Raw genomic sequence first — 23,002 nt, 5'->3', positions numbered from 1 at the left:
CCAACCAAAGAAGTTAATAGCATTTGTTCAACACTAACTGAATTTTAGTAGGTCACACAGTCATCATTCTCCACGCAGAGATCCCATCACAAAGCCAGCCACTTCTTTGCCGCTTGGAGAAACATAACACAACCTTTCACACAGAGCAGGAAGAGAGAGAGGTGTCACATTTAGAGAAAGTTTTGGGACCTCATTAAAATGCCACAAGGCAACATTCCAGACACACAGGAGGACAGACTAGTTTTCAGTTTTTCTTTCTTGTATTCCATTTAATTTGCAATCTTTGCCAGCAAAAATGACTCCATTGTGTCATTCCGCAACTACTATATATTATTAAAAATCAAAACTTAAAGAAATTGTTGCGATTTGCATAGATGAGTGACAGTCATATCTTTGGAATATGAATGAATTTGGTACCATACAAATTCATTGACAATAACATCAGATTTTGTCACATTTTCCGTGAAAATCCTCCTTTGTTTTATGATGATTGCTGCAGCACAAGACAGTTTGGTACAAACCACTGCTATTTGACATGGAGTGTTGCTGCAAAAACTCATTGTTCAGGAGAGATGTAAAATCTGAAACGATGAAGCAGAGGAGCAACAGATTCAAATGGAACCAAAATTGGGAACTACAGAGTACAACCTCCACAGCCTCTCGACTAATGAATTTTGTATGGTACCAAGTTACCCCACCATTAACACCTTGTGTAACTACAATGGAATTAGATGGGTCAAAAATCGTGTTAATTGCAATTAATTAATTGCAGACATGTTTATGCTTTTTTGTCATGTGAGTCTGCTTTTTTTTAATCTATGCCTTTATTGTTTCGGTTGGTGGGTTGTTTTTTTTTTCCGAATAGGCATATACATTTTGATGTGTTGGCCTCTTGTGTTCGAGTTGTTGAGGGTGTGGAAACAACTGTCAGTTACAGCCTCAAGTGGACATTGATTGGCTCCTTTTATGTTATGTTTAAAATGAAAATGGGGGAGTTTCGCAGTAATTTTAAGGTCCAAAATACAGTGTAAATTAATTCCATCAATTAATTACAAACCCAAATTAATTGATCACACGTTTTATCACCTTATTGCACTAAACGGAATCCTAAAATGAGCTGTCCAATCGACAAGACAAACTTCTCAAGCAACGTTTGTAATGTCACAACGGTTGGAAGGGTTGAACCACTGTCGTGGCTGATTATGCGAGGCATACAACTTCAGTGCGGTCAGCGTCGAATGGATCAACTTTAAATGAATTGAATGAAATGAAATGTGCTTTTCATCTTTAAATAACATGACCAACATGGGATCAACAAAGATAGAATTTCAAACATGCCAGCTGGATGGCAGGTTTCACATTTGTTTTCCTCAAAATGTGCACCCAAAGAGTAGGTTTGGTTGACTCAAAGTGAACAGGGCCTTATGTAAAAATCAACGAAGACCAGCAGAATACACGACTTCTCAACAACCTGCATGCTTATATCTTCACTCACTGTTGGAAAAAATAATCACCAGCTTCGTGCTAATTCACATTGAAGAAAGGACACACACAAAAGAGGGGACAGACCTTAACAACTTGTCCGAGATCAGTACAATGTTAGAGAACCATCAAAACCCAAGAAAGTTTATTAATTGTCTGGTGGAAAAATTAATGGCTTTCAAACGAAGTGTAGAAACAACAAATGACAAATAGAACATATGACAACATTTTCTCTGTCACACAGCTCATCATTCTTTCTGAGTCATTTACATATATGCTGAAATAAAAAAAGACAAGTTGTGAGAAAGCATGTATAGGTCAGTGCAAGAAAATGTGAAGGGTCTTGCAACAAAACAAACCTGAGTTGAGGTCTCTTCCAGGGTTGAAAGCTCTGCTGTTGACGGTGGGTGATAGTCTGTCACAGCAGATGGTCTTGGACACATTGGTGTTAAAATTTCCATCAAACCTAAAAGAGGCACAAACAGGCAAAACATTGAATTTATGGAAGAGTTCCAAAGCCATTTGTTGGCAGAGTGGCTCTGGCTTCTTTCTCAGCACCAACACCTTTACTACTCCCAGACTTTTATGTCCAATAAAACTCAACTTTCAGGTATCGCATGCACGCTTGACTGTGTTCTAATGTGAACATGTTACGATTTCAACATCATTATTGGTGTGAATAGTAAGAAGGAAAATGTTTGTTGTGAATTAAGTAAAAAAAAAAAAAGAAAACATCTGGTGAAAAGTTAGACTTTGTTTTTTTCATTCTAGCTGTATTCATCTGTTGCCCAGACCTCTGATTAAAGTAGGATTTATGACTCTTCATGAATAAGATTTTCCATGGAAAACTGCCCAAAATGTGTTTTCCCCAACAAAGCAATGCTTCCAGATCTATATAAGGCGTGTACAGAAGAAAGTACTCTTTACAAAATTAGGTAGTTGAACTTGCATGCCAGAAAAGCCCGTTGTGAGATGCCTGTCGATTCAAACACTGAAAACGGATACCTTTTTACTTACTTTACATTTCCCCCCTTGCTAGGTGACACGAATAAGCTGTTGTGTGTGTGTGTTGGGGGAGGAGGGAGTATCCGGTGCGACGCAGGCAATGAGAAAACTCCTCAGTAGTTCCTCATCCAATAAATCCCATGATCCACCTGGTAAGATAACTATGAGCATGGCATCCAGATTTGGATAGATCGGCCTATTTATTTATTTAAACAGAAAGAATACAACCTTGACCCACATAACGCTGTTATTCGCTTTTCGGAGGCAGGTGCTGATTATTTACAATGTGCTGCATCACCAGCCTCATCTGACACAGAGGAAGCAAAATGGGCATTTACAGTGATGGATTAATTAATGGAGCTGCTGTCAGTATTGACTGAAAATAAATTGAGAGAATGAATTGTCAGAAGAAACCAAGAAAATGCCGCCTTGAACCCAGTCAAGTATGGCTTGGGTGTCATGCTGTCTCGAGAAATATCTACACGCATTATTATAAGCTTGCTTTAATTCAACATGTGTCATCAAAAACACTTTTGATTAAATTTTTCTTGAAAACTATATATATTTTTCCTTTTGACCACAATAGGTACACTTGAAGGTTGGAGGCTCTTTAGAAAGACTGTTTTTACAATGACAAACTCAACATCAGAGTCTTGAGGTTCCTTGCATTGTGCAGATTGATCAGCAAAACAAGTCTCTTTAAATGCAAATTTCTCCTCTCACCAGTACAGAACAACTGTTCCTTGGCAAGTCTTGAAAATCGGCAAAGAAAACACTAATTCTAAGAATGTACTTTCAGGGAACCAATACAAGGAATACATTGTGTTACTTTAGGAAGGCCTCTTTTTAAAAAGATCAACCAATGAAGTTTGTTTGTTTTAGATTGGTAGATTGGATTCAAAATGTAATAACTCTACGAAGTGAACTGAACACAGGGACAGAAAGGGACATAAAACTCATTATGTACTGTACAGAGTATAGTGCCTTTTCTCTTTTCTCCATGTACTTAAGAAGTCAGAGAGAGCCAAAGAAATGGCTGTGGGGGACCGAAAGGCGGTACTGACGCTCGGCAAGACAGAGATCATCCCATGACCATACAGTATGCACACCCAAATTTTAAAGAGCTGACAAAAACAGAACCATATTGCAGCTCGCACATATAAACCATCCTCACACAGGGCTGATTCTGATCTTCTGCATTAAATTCCAATAAATATGCATGTTTCAAATAATTTTCATGTTTTATTTGTATATGTTGACATTAAAAAATGCTTCCCACAGCACATATCTCTGGAAAAAAGGGCTGGCAAAGGACAAGCTATGCAGAGAAGCAGCCTGTTCTGCACTGCACCAAGCCTGCAAGCTTTGATCCCTCCATCTCTTCAGTCCGACTCACAACCCCCGCTCCCCACGAACTCAGCAACACACACACACACACACGCACATACGCACGCCCCCCCCCCCCCCCCCCCCCCACACACACACACACACACACACGCGCGCGCTAGGACACACACGCAAACACAAACACATGAAACACATGATCTGCACATTTATTGCCTCCCTCTGCTGGACGACCTCGGCCTGGCCCAGTTTGATTGGCAGGTACTGTGATGTACAACTCACGTTTGTACTTCTCTCATTTACAGTCCCATGAGGCCAAAGTCATTACTATTCTCCTTAAATCCGGTTTACATAGAAGTGGTGGGCAGGACGCTCAGCGAAATGTGCGCCAGATAAAAAATACATTTCCAGCTGCTTTGAATTCCACGTCAAAACCTGTGTAACGAGGGGCGAGAGAGAGGGAGAGAGAGAGAGAGAGAGAGAGAGAGAGAGAGAGAGAGAGAGAGAGAGAGAGAGAGAGAGAGAGAGAGAGAGAGAGAGAGAGAGAGAGAGAGAGAGAGCCGTGAGGGCGCTTCCATACTGATCAGGAATCTTAATGAAGTTTAAAAAAAAAAATCTATTTTTGCCTCAGCAGTCAAGACCACTGGAACATGTGAGGACACGTTGCTAAATATGAAATTTAATTACATTAAATTGCTGTTCAACGCTATGAAATATCTGCATGGCAATTTCTAATTTTCATGAAAAATCCTGCATTGATTACTACGTACCTGCCCAAAGGAGGAATGTTCTTAATGCACTAATTAGGTATGACCCTTAAAGGACAACCGACGTCTCCGGAAAAGTTGTGTCCATAATTTGTAAAATGGCTTCAAATGACTTCTACTGAGTGTATTTTACAAAGATTCCACCGCATATAGCTATATTTTACGTTTTAAGACTCTCGTTTTTGAGTTGGTGACGAGTTCGTACGTGACGTCACTGAAGGAACGCCCCTGACCGAAAAAAAGGACACATTGTAGCAGTCCTTCCATCACGTCAATGCTTGTTTGGTCTGAAAACCTCGTGTTGCACCAGAAAGAGCCAGAAGAGGGCGTCCAAGCTCCATGTAATGAATTTATCAGTCTGTGGAAATGGGCTGATTCATTCCTCACAGGAGCTCGGTGGCCATTTTCTGCCTCTTTTCGGGTGAGACATTTCCCCTCAATGTTGCCTCAAGATGGCACGGAATAAATTCTTTAATCGATTGCAAACATGTATGCTTTCCTCTTCAGAACTATTTGAATCATATTCATAACTGGATGTGTAACAAGAAAGCATATTCTCCGAATCTGAAGCCATTGTTTTGATTCTCCAGCAACGCAAGACGTCTTGGCGTGACGTCACGAACTGGGGGCGGTACTTTCTGAAAATGCCCAATTCGCAGCGAAATTTTTTTGCAGATTTTGGACACTAAGTCATTTTTATTGGTGTTTTGCATTTGAATAAAAATATCATACTGCGTGTTTTGGGTGTTTTAGATGCTATAAAACGTTATTCTGATGTCAGTTAGAAAACAAAAAAGTGACGTCGGTTGTCCTTTAAGAAGTACACAATAGTGAACACCAGTGAATGAATAGACGGTGCGTTTCTTTTAAGTATTCAGACTGACTCTCTTTTTGGGGGACAAAAAAAGATCACAGCAAGGTGTCACGTTTTCAAAAAGAATCTTCTCACAAAACAAATGATGTTTCTGCATGGCACTAGAGACAGAATGTTACAATCATATTCGGCTGTTACCTTTCCTCCAATGTTTGGATAATAGATTAGATTAAACTGCACCCACAGAGCGGAACATATAAAATCCCTCGGACTACATTCATATTGAAGTGGCATGCTGTTGCGCCAAAGCTCAAGTCAAAATGAGTACGAATTTTTCATCCTTCAAAGCAAGGCAGTGGCAGACCCACAGGATGCGGAGATTTCTGGAAACTGCTGCAATGCATGATAATACATGCAGTATTCAATGAAAATATTTTTCTTCAATAAATTACAAAAATGCAGCTCCATTTACAATTTTGTATTTTAGGTTTTTTTTCTTTTATATTTTATTTTTTTATTAGTACAATTTTATCAATGTGTCCAAAATCTGGTGGTGTATGTTCTTTCAGCGCTATGAGTAACCAACCTTTTGTTTCTTCACTCGACTTTTATATGCATTCAATTATTTTGCCTTTGATTGTCATATATTTTCCTTTCAATGCAGTTTGGTAATTACAGTATGTGAAGCCCATTGAGTTACCATGTGTAAGAAACGAGCTCTATAAATAACCCCTTAGCTTTGGTTTGGCTATATTTTAGCATTACTTTCAAAATTGAATAGCATGCTTTATCCATGCAGAAATGGTTGGATAATAAGTGCTATGCATGGAAACAAGGTACTGTATTTGCTTCCACTGCTATGTGGATGAATGGAAGATCACTGTCCCACTGAGCAAAAAGGATGCTTTCTCATTGGGGCCACTTTCATCCTGCGTGGAAGAAATCAAGACCTTGATGGTACAATAATTAATTAATTTTAATGAAAACAAGTAAGAAGAGATGGTGTTGGGTCCTAGTGTCCCTTGTGACTCTTATTCTGTGGAATTTGACCTTCAGGCTCCTCACTGTAAGGCAACAGACTCAAATTTGGGTCTTAAACTGGACAGTGATTTTAAATTGGATGGGCATGTTGGTGCGGTTTTTAATTTTGGGTTTCTTTCATCTTCTTTCTCAGCTGGGTTAAGTCAAGCCTCTTCTTTCACAAGAGCACATTAAAAAAGTCATTCATGCATTTGTCACAACATCCTGGCTAGATTACCACATTTTACTTTGGAGTCAGCCAATCCTCCATTTAGAATCTCCAGTTGGTTCAGCATTATCCTGCTCACCTCTTCACTGGTATTCAAAACGTGCGGCACATAAACTCCTACTGTGGCATCCATTGACTGACTCCCGAAACATTTTAGAGGTTTTTTTCAAGATCGGATTATTTGTTTATCTTTAAACGTCCTGACCCACCTTGCCTCTCCGACTTCCTCCGCCCCTATGCACCTGCTGCTTGTTACCTTAGAAGTCAACAACAGTATGCCGATCGATTCAAGGTTACCAAAAAAAAGCCAGTAAGTTACCCTTCAGTTTGCAGATATTGATGGTACGGACCTATTGGAAGCTGCAAACACCCCACTGTGGTGACACAAATAACATGTCAAATAGCTGTAGACGAGTCGAGTGTTACGAGAGTGAATCGGTGCAATTTTGCTTATTTGGAGGGGAACCTGTGGAGGGAAAAGTAGATAATTTATTTTATTCAACATTTTTTTAACAAATTGTTCTGCAGTGTTAGTCGCTATTAAAATCATTATTTATCTCATCATAGCATTGTGAAATTTATCTGCATGCCCCACTTTCCACCCCCAAAATGCATTGTTTAAATGAGCAGGCTGCGCTGATGTGCAAAACTTAGGAAATGAGTGCATACACAATATCTCATGCACAGTGAGACCTCGGTTTACGAACCCCTTGAACTTTTCGGTTTACGAACGTTACATTTATGAAAATTTTACCTTGGCATACGAACTATTTTTCGGGATACACACGGAGCTACCACAATGAACGATGTGTCGTTCGCGAACGAGCCCGTTCTCCAAACAAGAAAATGATGGCCTCTGTTTTTGTCCTCTATTCCCCGCCCCCAGTCTTCGGTTAAAGCCACATGATTGGTCAAGAACGCAGCAGTGAGGGATGGGGTTACAGTCAGAGAGAGAGAGTGCGGCCAAAAACAAAATGGCGTTCTCCAAAAAACAAAATGGCGTCTTCGGTTAAAACCACGTGACTGGTCAAGAACCCAGCAGTGGGGGGTAGGGGGGTTTAAACATTATAGAGACAGGCAGACAGAGAGAGAGTGAGAAAACACACACACGAAAGGGAGATGACAGAGCTTCAAACAAAAAAAAAACAAGAGTGTGAGAATAGTGAGAAAAATGATAGAAAACAGTTAAAATATCCCATCAATCAGGCTCCACAAATAACCCGCACAAGTCATCTGTACACTTGCAACTTTTTGCAGATGCAAAAAGTTATCAACCCAGCTAAACAGATCACAATTGATGAAGAACTCGATACAATTATCACAGAGAAAGCACCTACAAGGGATCATTCCTCAAGATGGTGAAAGAAGCCTATGTTCCTCATCAAGTGTTTAATGCTGAGGAAACCGGACACTCCATTCCATCAAGCCATTAACGACCATCACAAAGGTAAATAAAATGACTTTATTGTACATTACAGTTTATTTCTTTAATCATAATACTGTAGCACATTTGTTATACATAAAATAAGGTATATTTTGTGTAGTTTTAAGGTTTAGAAAATTAGAAAGTAGAAAATTATGTTTTATGGAGACCAGGGAACGGATTATTCTCATTTTAATGGTTTCCTACGGGAAATTAATTTTCAGGATACACACTTTTCGCCTTACACACTCTGTCTGGGAACCAATTAAGTTTGTAAGCCAAGGTCCCACTGTATCACAATCTTGCCCAAGTAAGCAAAAATGAAAGTGCCTTTTTACTCCCCAAAGGAAGTTGCTTTGAAGTTTAGGGACCGATCAAAACCTATTTCTTCCTACTTTCTCCACCCCACTAGCCTAGTTTCCATATGATTCCAAGCCAGACAATCCTCCATTTACTCCCATTATTTTTTTCAGCCTGGCTGTATATCAACATGTAGTGACATAAATGTAAACTCTTGTCTATAGGGAATGTATGTGCAGTATATCCAATAGTTGAAAAGCATGCTTTGGCTTCAGATGGCCAGTTGGTCTTGAGCCAGATGGCCTTCCCTCTACAGGAGTGAGATGACCTTGGAGCAAGTTAAGTTTGCATCGTAAAAGCAAACAATCAGAGCGTAAAACCTGCTTACGGCGTGTCAAGGGAAGTAGACAGAAATGGAGAGTGAAAGGGATGAAAGAAAGTCGACAGAAATGTAGAGTGAGAGGGATGAAAGACAGAAACAGCTGCACCACTGCAGATTATATGTGAAAGCAGCCCCCGTGTTTAGCTTCAGTTCAATTTCATTTCAGGCCACTGGAATAAGTGACTGTCAACAGTGTTTCTTCATTGTGCCTGTGGGGGTGAATGACCTGTCGTATTAGTGCTACCAATTCTAAAAACGTATATAGACCCCAGAAAGTCTTTTCTGTTTATCTTCTCAAATAAATGTTTCAAAATAGACACGTGTGAGACAAGTTTTTGGCAATGTGCAATTGTAAAGAAACGCTATATACGTGAGGCAGTCAAAGAGACACAAGCCTGGAAATGAGCTTGACCTCTTAAAATAAGATTTTTTTTAATGCAATATAATTTCACGGCATATCATTTAAACACATTTTAAAAGTTTCTGCAAATGTGTTCAATTATGGGGAGGTTAAAAAATAAATTGGGTTCATTACTTTGTCCCTTGTACATGCGTACCAACAAACTTGAACTTATCAACAAACAGCCCACCATTTTCCTTCAAGTTTAAATGTCCTCGCACATATCGACTCTGAACACCACAATGAAGACTTTGATGTCACCGGTTTGCATGTTCCATTTAAGACAGGTAAGTCAGAAATATCTTGCCTGGAGTATATCACGTCCGATCAAAATGTTCTAGTTAAAAGAAAAAAAACATGGTTGTAGCTGGTAAAAGCAATGGATACAGTATGGTACGTTGTCCAAGCCCACTGGCATATGAAATGGCCGGACAATTATAAATTATGTTGAAGTTGGAAGTAATATAAAGCATGTCATTTTACAGACAAACTAAATTCAAGGCACCAATTCTAAACATCAACGAAGAGAAAGTAAGATTTGGAAATAAGCCAGTTGCTACTCACTCCATCATAGATGTTGGGATGGAGCAGCAGTCCTGTATTGCAGTGAGAGGAGAGGTGAGGTGGGCAGTGTATGAAGCCTCCACGACCTGTTTGTTCCTGTTCACCACATCAAGGTAGCGGTTAAACTTCTCCCGAATCTTCTTGGCCAGCTGAACAAAGGGAACATAGGGAAGTTACAACCACAATAAATATCAACAAAAGAGTCTGGATCTTTTGAGTTGAGTTGAGTTGAACAGGGTTGCTTATATTAAACACAAGAGAATGTATAAATATTACCAATACAGTACATGTATTGGCCAACACTTGACCAACACACATCAATTTCATATTGACACATAATAATAATAATAATAATAATAATAATACATTTCATTTATAAACGCCTGGTTTTCAGCTGGTGTTACTGTCAACATCCGTGACACTCTGATGAAGGCGGAAGTATATGCTGAAACATGTCAGGTAATTGAACACCTAAACAACACTGTCTGCAAGAAAATAATCAGTTTTAAATTAGATATCAAGTAGACAGGATGAACTTAATACAACTAATCCTCTGTATTTATCCGGGCTCTGAACTGTCACAATAAGACAGTTAATAATTTAAAAAAATGTGTCACATTAAGTCGACTTTTCCTCAGAAATCATCTCCCTTATAATGGGAAAAATGCACAAAGTCGCTTCTATTGGAAATGCCACGTCATTGCTGTGAATAATCACAAATGAATACTGATTTTTTTGTGTTGTTTAGTCTTACAAACAAAGCTGTCCAAAAATGAAAATTTCTTTGCCAAACTGAAAATGTGCAAGGAATTTTATGCTCCGGGCTAAATTTGACATGTTTGACAGCACCGTTGCTTGGACACTTGCGTCATCGCATTTTGTTTCGGCCACATTGTTTCTGGAGCAAAGCGGACTGAAATAAAAAAATGCACTCTTGGGCCCTTCTCGTCTCATTTGAAAATTTGATAGGTCAAAATTGTCGGTCTATCCCTACTAATCGTACAAGGGATGAACTTTAAATAATTAAATTAAGAGTATTAAAGTTAGATGAAATGTCGCTTAAAGGACAACCGACGTCTCCGGACAAGTTGTGTCCATAATTTGTAAAATCGCTTCAAATGACTTCTACTGAGCATATTTTACAAAGATTCCACCACATATAGCTATATTTTACGTTTTAAGACTCGCGCTGAATATTCCGGAAGTCTTGTTTTTGAGTTGGTGACGAGTCCTCACCCTACGTCATTGAAGGAATGCCCCTAACTGAGAAAGGACATACCTTGCATCACCTCATTGCATCACCTCATTGCATTTTGCATAAATAACGCGATGGTGAATCGTTGTGTGTTGCGCCAAGACTTCTACAGTGTATTTGATGTTCGCTGACAAAACGTCCCAGGAGACAATTTCCACGGAGCTTTGTCGCCATCTTCTGCCTTTTTTTTGGGTACTGTGAGTGCTAAAGAGTTTGTCACTACATTTCTCTCAAGATGCATCAAAATGACCGGAATAAATTATTTAATCGATTGCAAACATGTATGCTTTCCTCTTCAGAACTATTTGAATCATATTCATAGCTGGAGGAGTAACAAGAATCTGAAGCCATTGTTTTGATTCTCGAGCAGGCAAGACGTCTTGGCGTTACACCACGAACAAGGGGGCGGGACCTTCTGAAACTGGCCACTTCCGGGTTCAATTTGAAGTAGTTTTTGGACACTTTAAGTCATTTTTATTGGTGTTTTGCATTTGACTAAAAATATCATACTGCGTGTTTTGGGCATTTTAGATGCTATAAAACGTTTTTCTGATGTCAGTTAGGAAACAAAAAAAGTGATGTCGGTTGTCCTTTAAAACATTGTATAAGTAAGATAGGATATAATGTTACTCCGGAACTCCTTAAATATTAGTTTTTTATTAAAAAAAAAAAAAAAAAGCTTTAGGAGGTAGTTTTACAAGCTCCAACATAAACTTATTGACCTTGTGTTATTTTTATTTGAATTTACACAAATATAGACATAAAGTTGGTAATGCTCTGTTTATAAAAACATGTTTTATTTGTTATTACGGTTTGCCAAAAGAATTACTGACAACATAAAAAAGGACAGCTTTTATTGTGAAGTGGATACGTTTCAAATTTTGGGGAAACAAAAAAATACAAACAGGAAAAATACACATGATGCAGGAGCAAATCTTGCAATTGAGCTCAATCTGTGGCATGGAAGATTGAATTGAAAACAACCCTTACTTGCATGGTAACTAAAGCTCTTTGTTCAGATCCCATAATTACCAGTGCCAGCATAACTTCTGTAATTCGCAATAGGACCAGGAAACGGCTGAGTGATCCACTGACCGCCCACCTAATCAGGCCACTGTTAAATTCTGTCAGGCATTTAAAAAGAACCTCTTGCACAGTCCACAATTACTTCTACGGCACCACAAACACAGGTCCACACATAGCTCCTGAGATGTGCACATAACCACAGACAATAAAGTGAACACAAAATATGTTCTGTACTAACAAAATCAATGACTGTTACAGCATACGAAATGCTGGCAATGATCCTTCTATAAAAAAGAAGGAAAAAAAGGAAAATGGGCTAGTGTTCAATTTGGGAGTGTTTGCACAACTGGGGGAACGGACAGCCTAGTAGAAGATTAAACTCCACTCTTAACTTATTCAGTGCCAGCCATTTTCATACCTTTTTTTTACCCCAACACTTGTAAAAACAAAAAAAAAGTCTTTGGAATTGAATATGTGGAGTCTGAAAAGACATCTAAATATATCTATGGCAGTGAAATTAACAACCTGGCTCAAGTGAAACCAGAAAGATTGAACATGTGAGCTCCGTTTTGGGTTACAGTTTGCCTGAGCACAGACAAAGAACACCATTCCGACCTGTACTCTGTCTTTTAACCACACTCTTAAAAACATAGAGGTCCTCTTTCCGCTTGCCCTGACCAACCTGACCAGTGTGTTGGGATTGCAAAACCCTTGCGGCCGCACACTGGAGCAGAGTGCACTGTCAATTCTTAAGGCTGAAGATTTCAACGACTGCCAGACAATAACATGCCACCACAGCCACTGGCAGTAGTGCTGGTGGCGACACAGACTCTTATTTTAGAGAGCAAGGTTGAAATTAATTCAGGGATGAGCATGGCAATGACAAAAACCGCATGACTGTAATACCATGGCATGGCAAAGCACCATCTGACTGGTTCACAGAAAAAGCCCGTTTTTATCTGGGATTGTTAGTACAATTCGAACAACAACAGGCATGAAGCAAAATGATGAGAGCATTGCAAGGCGATCATAGTAGTTTTTCTGGCTTGAAAAACACTTGGTTGAGCACCCCTGATTGAGATTAATGTGTATTTATTTATATCATGTCTTCTGAAAAGTGTTTTATTACAGTAGCGGCTTTTTTTTTAATGTGTCACTAACGTTGAACTGAATTCAGTTTTCAAAATAAAATCACTGAGCCATTCTTCAACTGGATGTGGGACATCAAATGTAAAACATTAAATAAGAGCTTTGACCGCCTGAAGGCTCAAATGATAACAAAAGGTATTGGATTATAAAAACAGACTGATATTCAACTTTTCTGAATTGTTAAAAACTGTTCTATAATTTTTAGTTCATAAAATGTATTAAAATTAGTATCCCAAGAGTACCGGTCGTTGTATTTTTTTTATTTTTTTATTTATTGAAACACATTCTAGTTAAATGACATTCAGCTATAATTTCACTGCTTCTCACTGATGTCTTGGGTTTTCCCATGATATACATTTCAGGAATGGTATTGGTGTATATTTTATGCAGGTTTATTATCAAAGTCACAATTTTGGTATTGGGAGTGATGGTTAGAAAGTTGGTCAATTTGGATATTACGACATTTACATGAAGCCATTAATACTTTGGAACCCCAGATATCATCAAGGTTTGCATTTTTAAAGACCACTATAAACTTGCGCAAAAACACAAATACATGTATGCTCTTACTGTTTTTTAACCCAAAGAAAACCCCTGTGGTAGCTCTTTTTAAACCTGAATATTGGATCACGTACAACGTAAACAGGATTGGATTACCTCTTGTCAAAGGGCAGCATTGATTTGTGTCCTAAGTAGGCACTAGCTCGATCCGCAAGGAATCTTGGTCTTTGCAGGACAGGAAATACTTGTAAGCATGTCATCCTCGCCAAAAGTGAGTATAATTTCTGTACTTGAAATGTAAATAATTTTTCCCCTTTCCCCTACATTTCTGTGGTATTTTCTGGATATGGCAAAAATCATGTGTGTCAGACAGAAATACATGTGACTATAAGGTCGTTAGCACAACTAGCCCAAAATACCTATCCACGCAGAGAAGTAAACAACGAGCACAAAAAAAACAAATTTATAACGAGGACGAAACTCACTGCTTTATTCCTTAAAGGACAACCGACGTCTCCGGACAAGTTGTGCCCATCATTTGGAAAATGGCTTCAAATGACTTCTACTGAGCGTATTTTACAAAGATTCCACCACATATAGCTATATTTTACATTTTAAGACTCACGCTGAATATTCCGGAAGTCTTGTTTTTGAGTTAGTGACGAGTCCTGACCCTACATCACTGAAGGAACGCCCCTGACCGAAAAAAGGACACATTGTAGCAGTCCTTCCATCACGTCAATGCATTTTGCTGTACTTATTTGGTCTGAAAACTTTATGTTGCACCAAAAAGAGGCAGAAGAGGGCGACAAAGCTCCGTGTAAGGAATTAATCAGCCTGTGGAAATTCCTTACACGGAGCTTTGTCGCCATTTTCTGCCTCTTTTTTGGTGCTACATTTCCCCCCCATTGCCTCAAAATGGCACAGAATAAATTCTTTAATCGATTGCAAACATGTATGCTTTCCTCTTCAGAACTATTTGAATCATTGTTTTGATTCTCCAGCAAGGCAAGACGTCTTGGGGTGACACCGCGAAAGGGGGAGGGACCTTATGAAACTGGCCACTTCCGGGTTCATTTTTTTTTGCAGATTTTGGACACTTTAAGTCATTTTTATTGGTGTTTTGCATTTGACTAAAAATATCATACTGCGTGTTTTGGATATTTTAGATGCTATAAAACGTTTTTCTGATGTCAGTTAGGAAACAAAAAAGTGATGGTGGTTGTCCTTTAAGTGACATGAATGTCAAGTGTTTTCTTGATGGGAGAAAACAACAAGCAGAAATTGTGTATATTTGCGTTACGACTCACATTCAAATCGGGTTTTGATCGAGTTTGGTTTTAAATAAATATTTGATCTATTATATCTGTAATGATTTTATATGACTCCTAAAAAATAGTATACTCTATTTTAACTTTAATAGTTTATTTCATTTTTGTTTGAAATGCATACTCATCTTCACATATGACTGTCATTCAGTCAGTGTATCAAACTTACACCCTGCGAGCCAAATGCGGGCCACAGGATGCTCGTTTGACGCTCCTGCCTTGACGTGAAAGTTTAATGCTAGTGCAGCCCACGCAGCATTTATATGGATGCTGTATGTGTCAGCACTACCCCTGTGCGAAATAGTTAGGTCCGTGTGTTCAAAGGCCAACAGCTGTTGCAGGGCAACATGACCGTGCCCATCGTGCCCCGCAACAGCTTGAATACACGCGCAAACCATCGATAATAATAATAATAATAATAAGCGCCTTTAAAAACTCTCAAGGACACTTTACAGTCACAGTATATTTTATCTGCGGGGTCACTCAACCCGGAAGTAACATAAAGATGTAAACAACCTGTCGTTGCTGCCTTCGATAGTGCTGCTAAATACACACTTAAGCACATAAACAACTGTGTGGCTGTCACTGGAGACGGACGGGTGCTCCGAAGCACCAGACCTGACATGCACAAGAATGGGGGAAATGAGTGCTCAGATGTTAACACTGAGCTAGCACGATTGACTATTACATACACACAAGCGAAGTTTTATGTGTATGTGTTTGGTTTCCTCCCATTTTCCAAATATTGATTTCCATGTGTTTAACAAGATTTCTCAAAATGACAGCCTGTTAAAAGGTTGAATCTGATTGGTTCACTTCTTTTGCGATTCTGTAAACTGTTATTCGATTGGCTAACAACTTCATGCCTTGTATACCAACCAATAAACTCATAAATGCCGTGATTCCAAAGGGTTCTCCAAATCAACATCAGTCTTCAAACTGTATGACTTGCCCTAAAATAACGACTGAAAAAGACCTATGGATATTTATTCAGCAGGCAAGTAGTGTGGGCAGTAGATGCCATATACTTTAGTCACTAATTGTTTTTTTTTTTTGTTTTTTTTGCGGGTTCACAGAATAAATGTGTGGTGGGGACTTTGGAGCCGTTAAAAATGCTCATTCTACATATTTTATTCCACATTGCAACTTTCATTCTATTAACTATAATTAATTCAAAAACAATTTAATTACTCATTGAAGTGATGCTTCAGTTATGGATTTATGGCTTCCTGTCCCTAGGATACCAAACATATGAACAATAGATACTTGTCAGCCATCTAGCTAGCTATCTCTTAGCTATATAGTGACATAGCTAGCTGGCTGGCTATCTAGCTAGCTAGTTATTAGCTATCTGTTGTCTAGCTCACTAACTTTCTATCTATTTGAGTTACTTCCGGGCTGAAAGGACCGCTGGCGCCTGTGGCTGCCGATGCTCACCCACAGCAAAATGTATCCTGTGACTGTAAAGTGACCTTGAGAGTTTTGAAAGGCACTTGTAAATTAAATGTATTATTATTATTATTATTATTATTATTATTATTAGTAGTAGTAGTAGTAGTAGTATTGGATTGGATTTGCCTTTATTAGTCTCGCAGTGGAGAAACTTTTCACAGCAGCAAAGTAATGAAAGGAATGAAAGTAGAAAAACAAAATACATGAGCTGCTGGAAAGACAGCCACTCTCGCGGCGTTGTCTTGAAGTCAAAAGAAAAAAAAACTAAATAACAAATAATATGACAACACAAAGACACAGAGTCAGTCATTCTTAAGCACTTTCTGTACCCTCTTTGTTACATGAAGCAGTTCTAGATGAAAGAGGAGAGGATCAATGTGTCTTTCCCCCAGTGGATCAGGGACATCATGGTGGAATGTGCACATCGACGACAAGCTAAATGTTGAAAGCAAACACGCAGCTGTTGCATTCGTTGACGAAAAGAGATTGTCCCACATCTCCTGTCCCACATAAATCCGCTTCAATTCCAAGCCACAACAATTCCACATGCACATCGGCGCTCTGCGCTGACGCTCCTTTCTTCTTATCGCGGGCTGCTCAAGCCATGCATCCATCCAGCCGCAGACTGTCCAACAGCACCGACCTTTCCGCTGAACAAAGCAGGGCTGTGAAGATGCTGCCCATTACAGGCGCAAAAAAAAATCACAATGGCCCCAAAGCTGTCCAGCGCTGACAGTCGAATGTCATCGACATTCTTCCCAATTAAAAACAGTACTGGCATATTCATGCTGCCGAAGAGGCATGCTCAGCACAGTCTCCTCCTTGATGAATGTCGTGGTCAAAAATGCTGAAAAATAATCCGTATCCATTCCACACGACGCACAACAACACAAAGTGACAAAAACACAAAACAAGACAAAAAAAAGCAAGGCTCATGAGCACACTTGCTGACGGTTGCCTACTCGGGCGTCATCTTGGACTATTGGACTATTATTAATAATAATAATAATAATAATAATAATAATAATAATAATAATAATTTATTTGAAAAGAACAGTTGCACCCAGCAATGCATGTCAATTAAGCAAATCAAACTCTTAAAGGCAGAGACCCAAAAGCCAAGCGGTGGCACATGTCTGCATATCAACCCAAATGTGCTTTTCCAGGAAAAAAAAAACTGTTGGAGTTGTTAAGGGATTGTCCGTGTGACTATTTTTTCACACGTCCACTTATAATTGAACCTCATTTTGGCTCAAGCGCACGGTCCCATTGCCCATCTGAAGACAAGGCAACTATGAGCGAGACGACATCAAAGTTAGCAAGTTCCGACTTCAAACAGATTTATGGCCAGGAAGTGAAGATGGGCAGTGTAAGAAAACAATTTAATTTACCCAGCAAACGAGAAATGAACCTATGCTTGTTTACACACTGTAAACCAACATTTTCCGAAGACAATTTTAAAGTGGATGTTTCCAGCAACATCAAAGTCTTTGCACCTGTGTGAACATCGGCTGCATGCGCTCATTTCCACATCCCCAAAAACAGGCCTGTTGTGCCGCAACACACTCAATAAACGTGACTGAAATCATGAATACTATGAACTCATAAGCACTGAGAGAGTTGCTAAAACAGCCGTGAATTTGAAAATTGATTTTGAAATGAAAAAATAAATTAAATGTTTATATCCATAAATCATTATTGCATCGTTGAATCGTATCAATCGTCTTACTTTGTATATAAGAATACACCAGATGTAAATGAATATATTATTTTGACATTGGTGATGACTTTTTTGTTTCTTTGACTACAACTATTCTTTGGCCTTGGAAGAGCTTTTACAGATTGGTTAATATTAATAAACATGACAAAAGCAACAGCTGGACCTCATTGAATCAAATCGAAATGCTCAAGAAATCTGCATTAAGTGATAACATAATTAACCAAACTCCTCAAACTTGTTCGATCCCTCAAACTTATTTGATGAACCCTGAAGCAGCATTTGGGATGAACCTGTTAACCGAAAAACCATGATGTATATAGGAATCTAGTCAGTCAGAATTTTTTGCTAATCTAATATGAGGCCTGAGCCTCACCTTCGTGCAGGTCTGACCGTACAGACATTAGATAACTTTGGTTCAGTGTTGATACATTATTGGAGGAAATAGTGTATAATTTTGTAGATACAGATAATTAGTAGTAAGCACAGGGTATAGTAGAACCGGGTTCATTTAATCATATGTCCAAAAATACTATACTTCTGGCAGAGTAACCACATAGGCCATGGTAAAGCACATAACTTATTTTTGAAGGAAACTAACATTTCACTTTAATTTGTACCAAGAAACCATTCTTATTTGATTTGGAGAATGATGTGTTTTTCATCATGGACAATTTGGAGGATGACCAAAAACATATGAATACAGTAATGTCTCGTTATATCGATATCGGTTATATCGATAGTCCCGCTTATTGCGATACTATTTCTATGCACGCACTGAGAAAATTACATGCGCGCAGGGTCGGATATATCGATGGTCCCGGTTATATCGATATTTTTCGGACTCCCTAGAATATCGATATAACGAGACTTTACTGTACATTCAAACGTTTATTGAAGGTCGACGCAACTGACTGTTGAAATGCCTTTCATATAATGTCAATACGTGTGTGTGCGTGTGTGTGCGTGTGTGTGTGCGTGTGTGTTTCTTTTGAAATAAACTACCTCGGCAAAACCATAAACACCAAAGCAAATTCATTGATTTGACAGAGTTGAAAGCAGAAGGGCCTCTGTTGCTCACCTGCTGGACTTCTGTCTCCCCGTTTGATGTCTTCTCGGTGTACACAAACGAGTTGAAAATCCTCTGCAGAGATACAGATCGAGAAGAAAGTTAGTTCAAGATATGAGCCGACTTCTATGATTATTTACGTGTATTCTCTAAAATAAAATGATGTCAGATTATCACTTGGATTGTTTTTTTTTCCGTTTATGTTGATTTAACATTTATTTACACTCTCACATGCAACCAGGGGGCAGCTGAGAGCATAGTACAACACATTTTGCATTGCGTCACTTGTAAAATTTTAAAGTACTGATTCACAAAATCAAAATGAGGTATGCAGAGTGGAAAAAAAACAAAAATGCAAAGGAACTTATTCTTTTGAACATTGTAACTAAAGGCAACATATAAAATGATGTTCAAAGATTCTGTCAAACACCAAACTGGGGCTGAAGCGAATGAAAATATTAGCAGTTAACTTGCCAAGCAACTGTCACTCTGACAAATATTGAATCAGCCACAATGTGCTTCCTTTTCAGATGCTCATTCTTTTACCTCACTTTCATGTTGTCTCACATCAAATTTCTCAATATTTTTCTGAACATGTGGCCGAATTTACAGGCTCGGTTGTTTTGCTAACGGGGGATAGCCATTTCACTATTTAGGCATAGATCGTCCATTTCCATCACAGATAACCCAGATTATCACGACTGTAGCCAGCGGGAGACTAGGCAGTTTTGAGAGAAAAAGCATCACAAACTTTTTCATTGATGACAACAATTATTAAATAGTTGGAGATTTTGATCAGACATATTATTATGACTCGTTGAATAATCTTGGCAGCCCTAATGCACTTGCGCATACGCACACACATACTATACAATTCTGACAGCCAGCACTAATATTTATGTCGGGGCAGCAGTCGATGAGAAGGTTTCTTCAGCCGTCATCTGTACAAAAGTGAAGGTTTCGGACGTTTCGCCTCCTATCCAAGAGGCTTCGTCAGCGAACTAAAGTCTGACTGGTCGTATCGGCCCCATTTATATATCCCTAATGTCCAGACATGGTGGCGCCGGACACAGCTATGATAGGTCCCTACTCTCTCTGGTGGGGTGAGGTTCAATTTGGATCGCTCATACAATAGCCTGCTTAGGCAAAACAGGTTAGGCAACTTTCGCAATGCTGATGAGGGTCGTTATGCTGATGAGGTGATACCGGGGGCAGTGGGGGTAATAGGCCAGTCGTTAGTCAGGAATGTAGGAACAATCAGTGGGGCCACAGGGAGGGGTCCCCCGCCCCCCCAAACTTCCTTTTAGATTGTTATCATTGGCCATGAACGTTCTCACCTCCAAGTTAAAAACAACTCACAACCCACAGATGTCAAATGGTGCCATTCCAGATGATTTTTACGAACCTCAGTTGAATTTCAAGCAATGCTTCGACCAGATCTTGTGGGAAAGTGTGTCAAGATTAAAAAAACATCAGGATTTGAACCAAACATTTCCCATGTTTAATGTATTTCTAAACAGTGTATTGTTCTTGTGCATCCTTGACTGGATGTATATTTTTTTAAAAAGGGCAGAGGTACAGGGGATTTTCAAATGTCAAATAATCCAGACCAAGCAAACACAATCAAGATTAAAAAAAAACTGAACCAAGAAAGGAACTCTTGCTGTTGAGTCACCATTTATTCCCTCTGGTTACCCCAGTGTTTGTTGTTGGAGCTACGTCGTGGTTTTCACAGCTATCGTGTAGCCAGGGAGGAATGCTCGCCTCATAAACCTGAGAGGGCTGAAGTTGCCTAGGTCACTGTGGGCCGGTGGTCTCCCTTGACCCACAATCAAACACCAAATTGTCCACAGCCATTCAGAAATACAGTGCAAAAACACTGCAGATATTTAAGACTGAACCATGTACAATGAAGAAGGCATGATTTTACTAAGGTCTGCATAATAGGGTCAAAAAGACACTTCAAATATTACTGTTTATATATGTCTCAAATAACAAGCAATGCGAATATCAAATAGGAAAAAGGTTGTAACGATCAATTCACACGTTACATTTCTAAGAATAAAATTCTGATTAAAAGGAAGTGATATTCAAGATGGCCTCGTGAGACAATAGCTCCAAATATATTGCTTTGTTCAAACTATTCTCAAGTGATAACAGGGCCGTCTTTTTTTCTCAGTAGGCCAGCTCTTAAATCCCTCCACCGAGGAGTTAATCTAACCACAGATGAGGTTATTATGTGCTATTTAAATGAAATTCTCCATTTAAATAGCAACTCCAACTGCACAATATAAATGTCATTTCCCTTGCTTCACTCATTCTGGTGGGCCAAATATGGGGTTTATGTTTTATTACAAGGAGGTGAACCAAGGAAAGAAACCAGTCCTTCAAGATGCATTATTTTTAATTGGGTCTCTCCTCTCTGATGCCCGCCTCTGAGAAGCTAGGATACCATGAACTCCAGCAAGGGATTCTTTTCCTTTTGAGTGATTATTTTATTCTTGTTTAGAATCCGAAATATAGTCCAAAAAGCAAACTGTCTCGTCAGATCCATATATGAACCATGGCGACAATGAAAATAAGGATAAGAAGGCGACTACTAAAATGGCTCTAGGGTGATGACAAGTACATAACTGAGTATTTTCTCAGCCACATTCTTTTGGATTTGGTTCAAGCGCAATAATCTTGTCCCAAAGGTCGTTTAATCAGTAATCAATCCTTTTTTTGTGATCACACAAAATGGTACAATGGGTCTATCGCTTTGGTGGGGCCCAACGAAATGGATGTGAGCTTCGTCCTCGTGCTATGTACTTTGCAGAGTGAACCCGGAATGTGGACCCACTCATATAAAAACTCATTTGTATAGGCCAGATACACCGTCACTCACTATTTTCAACCCTTTTCCTTTGCCTTAGAGGTAAGATATTCAGCCCGAGCCCCAGCCCGAGCCCGACTGGAATTTCGGGTCAGGTCGGGCTCAAAATGTCAATCATTGCGTTCAGGTCGGGTCGGGCTGGGTGGGGCTTCGCTCTTCAAGACTTTTTTATGTTTATAAAAATGCATACTAAAACAATGTGTGAATGCTAAACCAAGGAAGACTTGTTATGAAAATAAATATTTTTTAAAAAGCAGTAAGGTAATTGTTATTTAACTACTAAACAGGAGCGTGCAGCTAGAGTACGCTTCGAGCTCAGCCGAGTCGGTGCACGTGAACGAAAGCCGGAGCTTGTATGTGTACGCCGTCGTCTCCCTTCCGCTGCGCACTTTTAAAATGCCACAGTACGTGTAACTGGCGGGTATCTTGTCATTGGTTGCCATGACAACAAAATATAATTTATTTGGACTTGTTGTTCTGTAAAAGTGTTTAACATTTCTACGCGAACCTTTGTATGTGTGTTTTTCTTAAAATCGTCTTTGATGCTCTATTTATAATGTTTTGTCATTATCACTTCCGCTTCCGTGTCATGTGTTTCGATAAAAGCGAGTAAGGCGAGACAGATGGAACAAGACTGCTGCTAGAGAGAGACAGAAGCCGAGCAACTGCTAGATAGAGAACGACAGTTGAAAGTCTACGTCAACGTTTATCTACTTTCGGTTAATAAGGTGCACACGGTACGTTATTAATTTCCTTATTGACTGAATGTTTTGTCGAATTTATTGTAATGTTGTCATATCAATGTCCTTTATAGTTTTCACGGTGTTCCAAGTGTTTCACAATAAACGTTGTGACATCAGTACAAAGCGTCATCCTTGACCGGGGTAGATACAGTGAAAA

At 39.1% G+C, this 23,002-nt stretch overlaps 1 protein-coding gene across 1 annotated transcript in view; it reads right to left on the bottom strand.

Annotated features, from left to right (window-relative positions):
* cachd1 (cache domain containing 1) overlaps positions 1–23,002 on the bottom strand; it is a 102,208-nt gene that overhangs the window by 40,547 nt on the left and 38,659 nt on the right. The window contains exons 2-4 of the mRNA XM_089000907.1: positions 19,240–19,302; positions 9,731–9,879; positions 1,842–1,948 (exon numbers count right to left, since the gene is read on the bottom strand). Of these exons, the coding sequence (XP_088857033.1) occupies positions 1,842–1,948; positions 9,731–9,879; positions 19,240–19,302 (319 nt within the window). The remainder of the gene's footprint in view (positions 1–1,841; positions 1,949–9,730; positions 9,880–19,239; positions 19,303–23,002) is intronic.

The sequence above is a fragment of the Hippocampus bargibanti genome, linkage group LG07 (assembly GCF_051943395.1).
Source record: "Hippocampus bargibanti isolate YZ-2025 linkage group LG07, ASM5194339v1, whole genome shotgun sequence".
NCBI classification, from domain to species: Eukaryota; Metazoa; Chordata; class Actinopteri; order Syngnathiformes; family Syngnathidae; genus Hippocampus; species Hippocampus bargibanti.
This window is presented reverse-complemented; position numbering and strand designations above follow the sequence as displayed.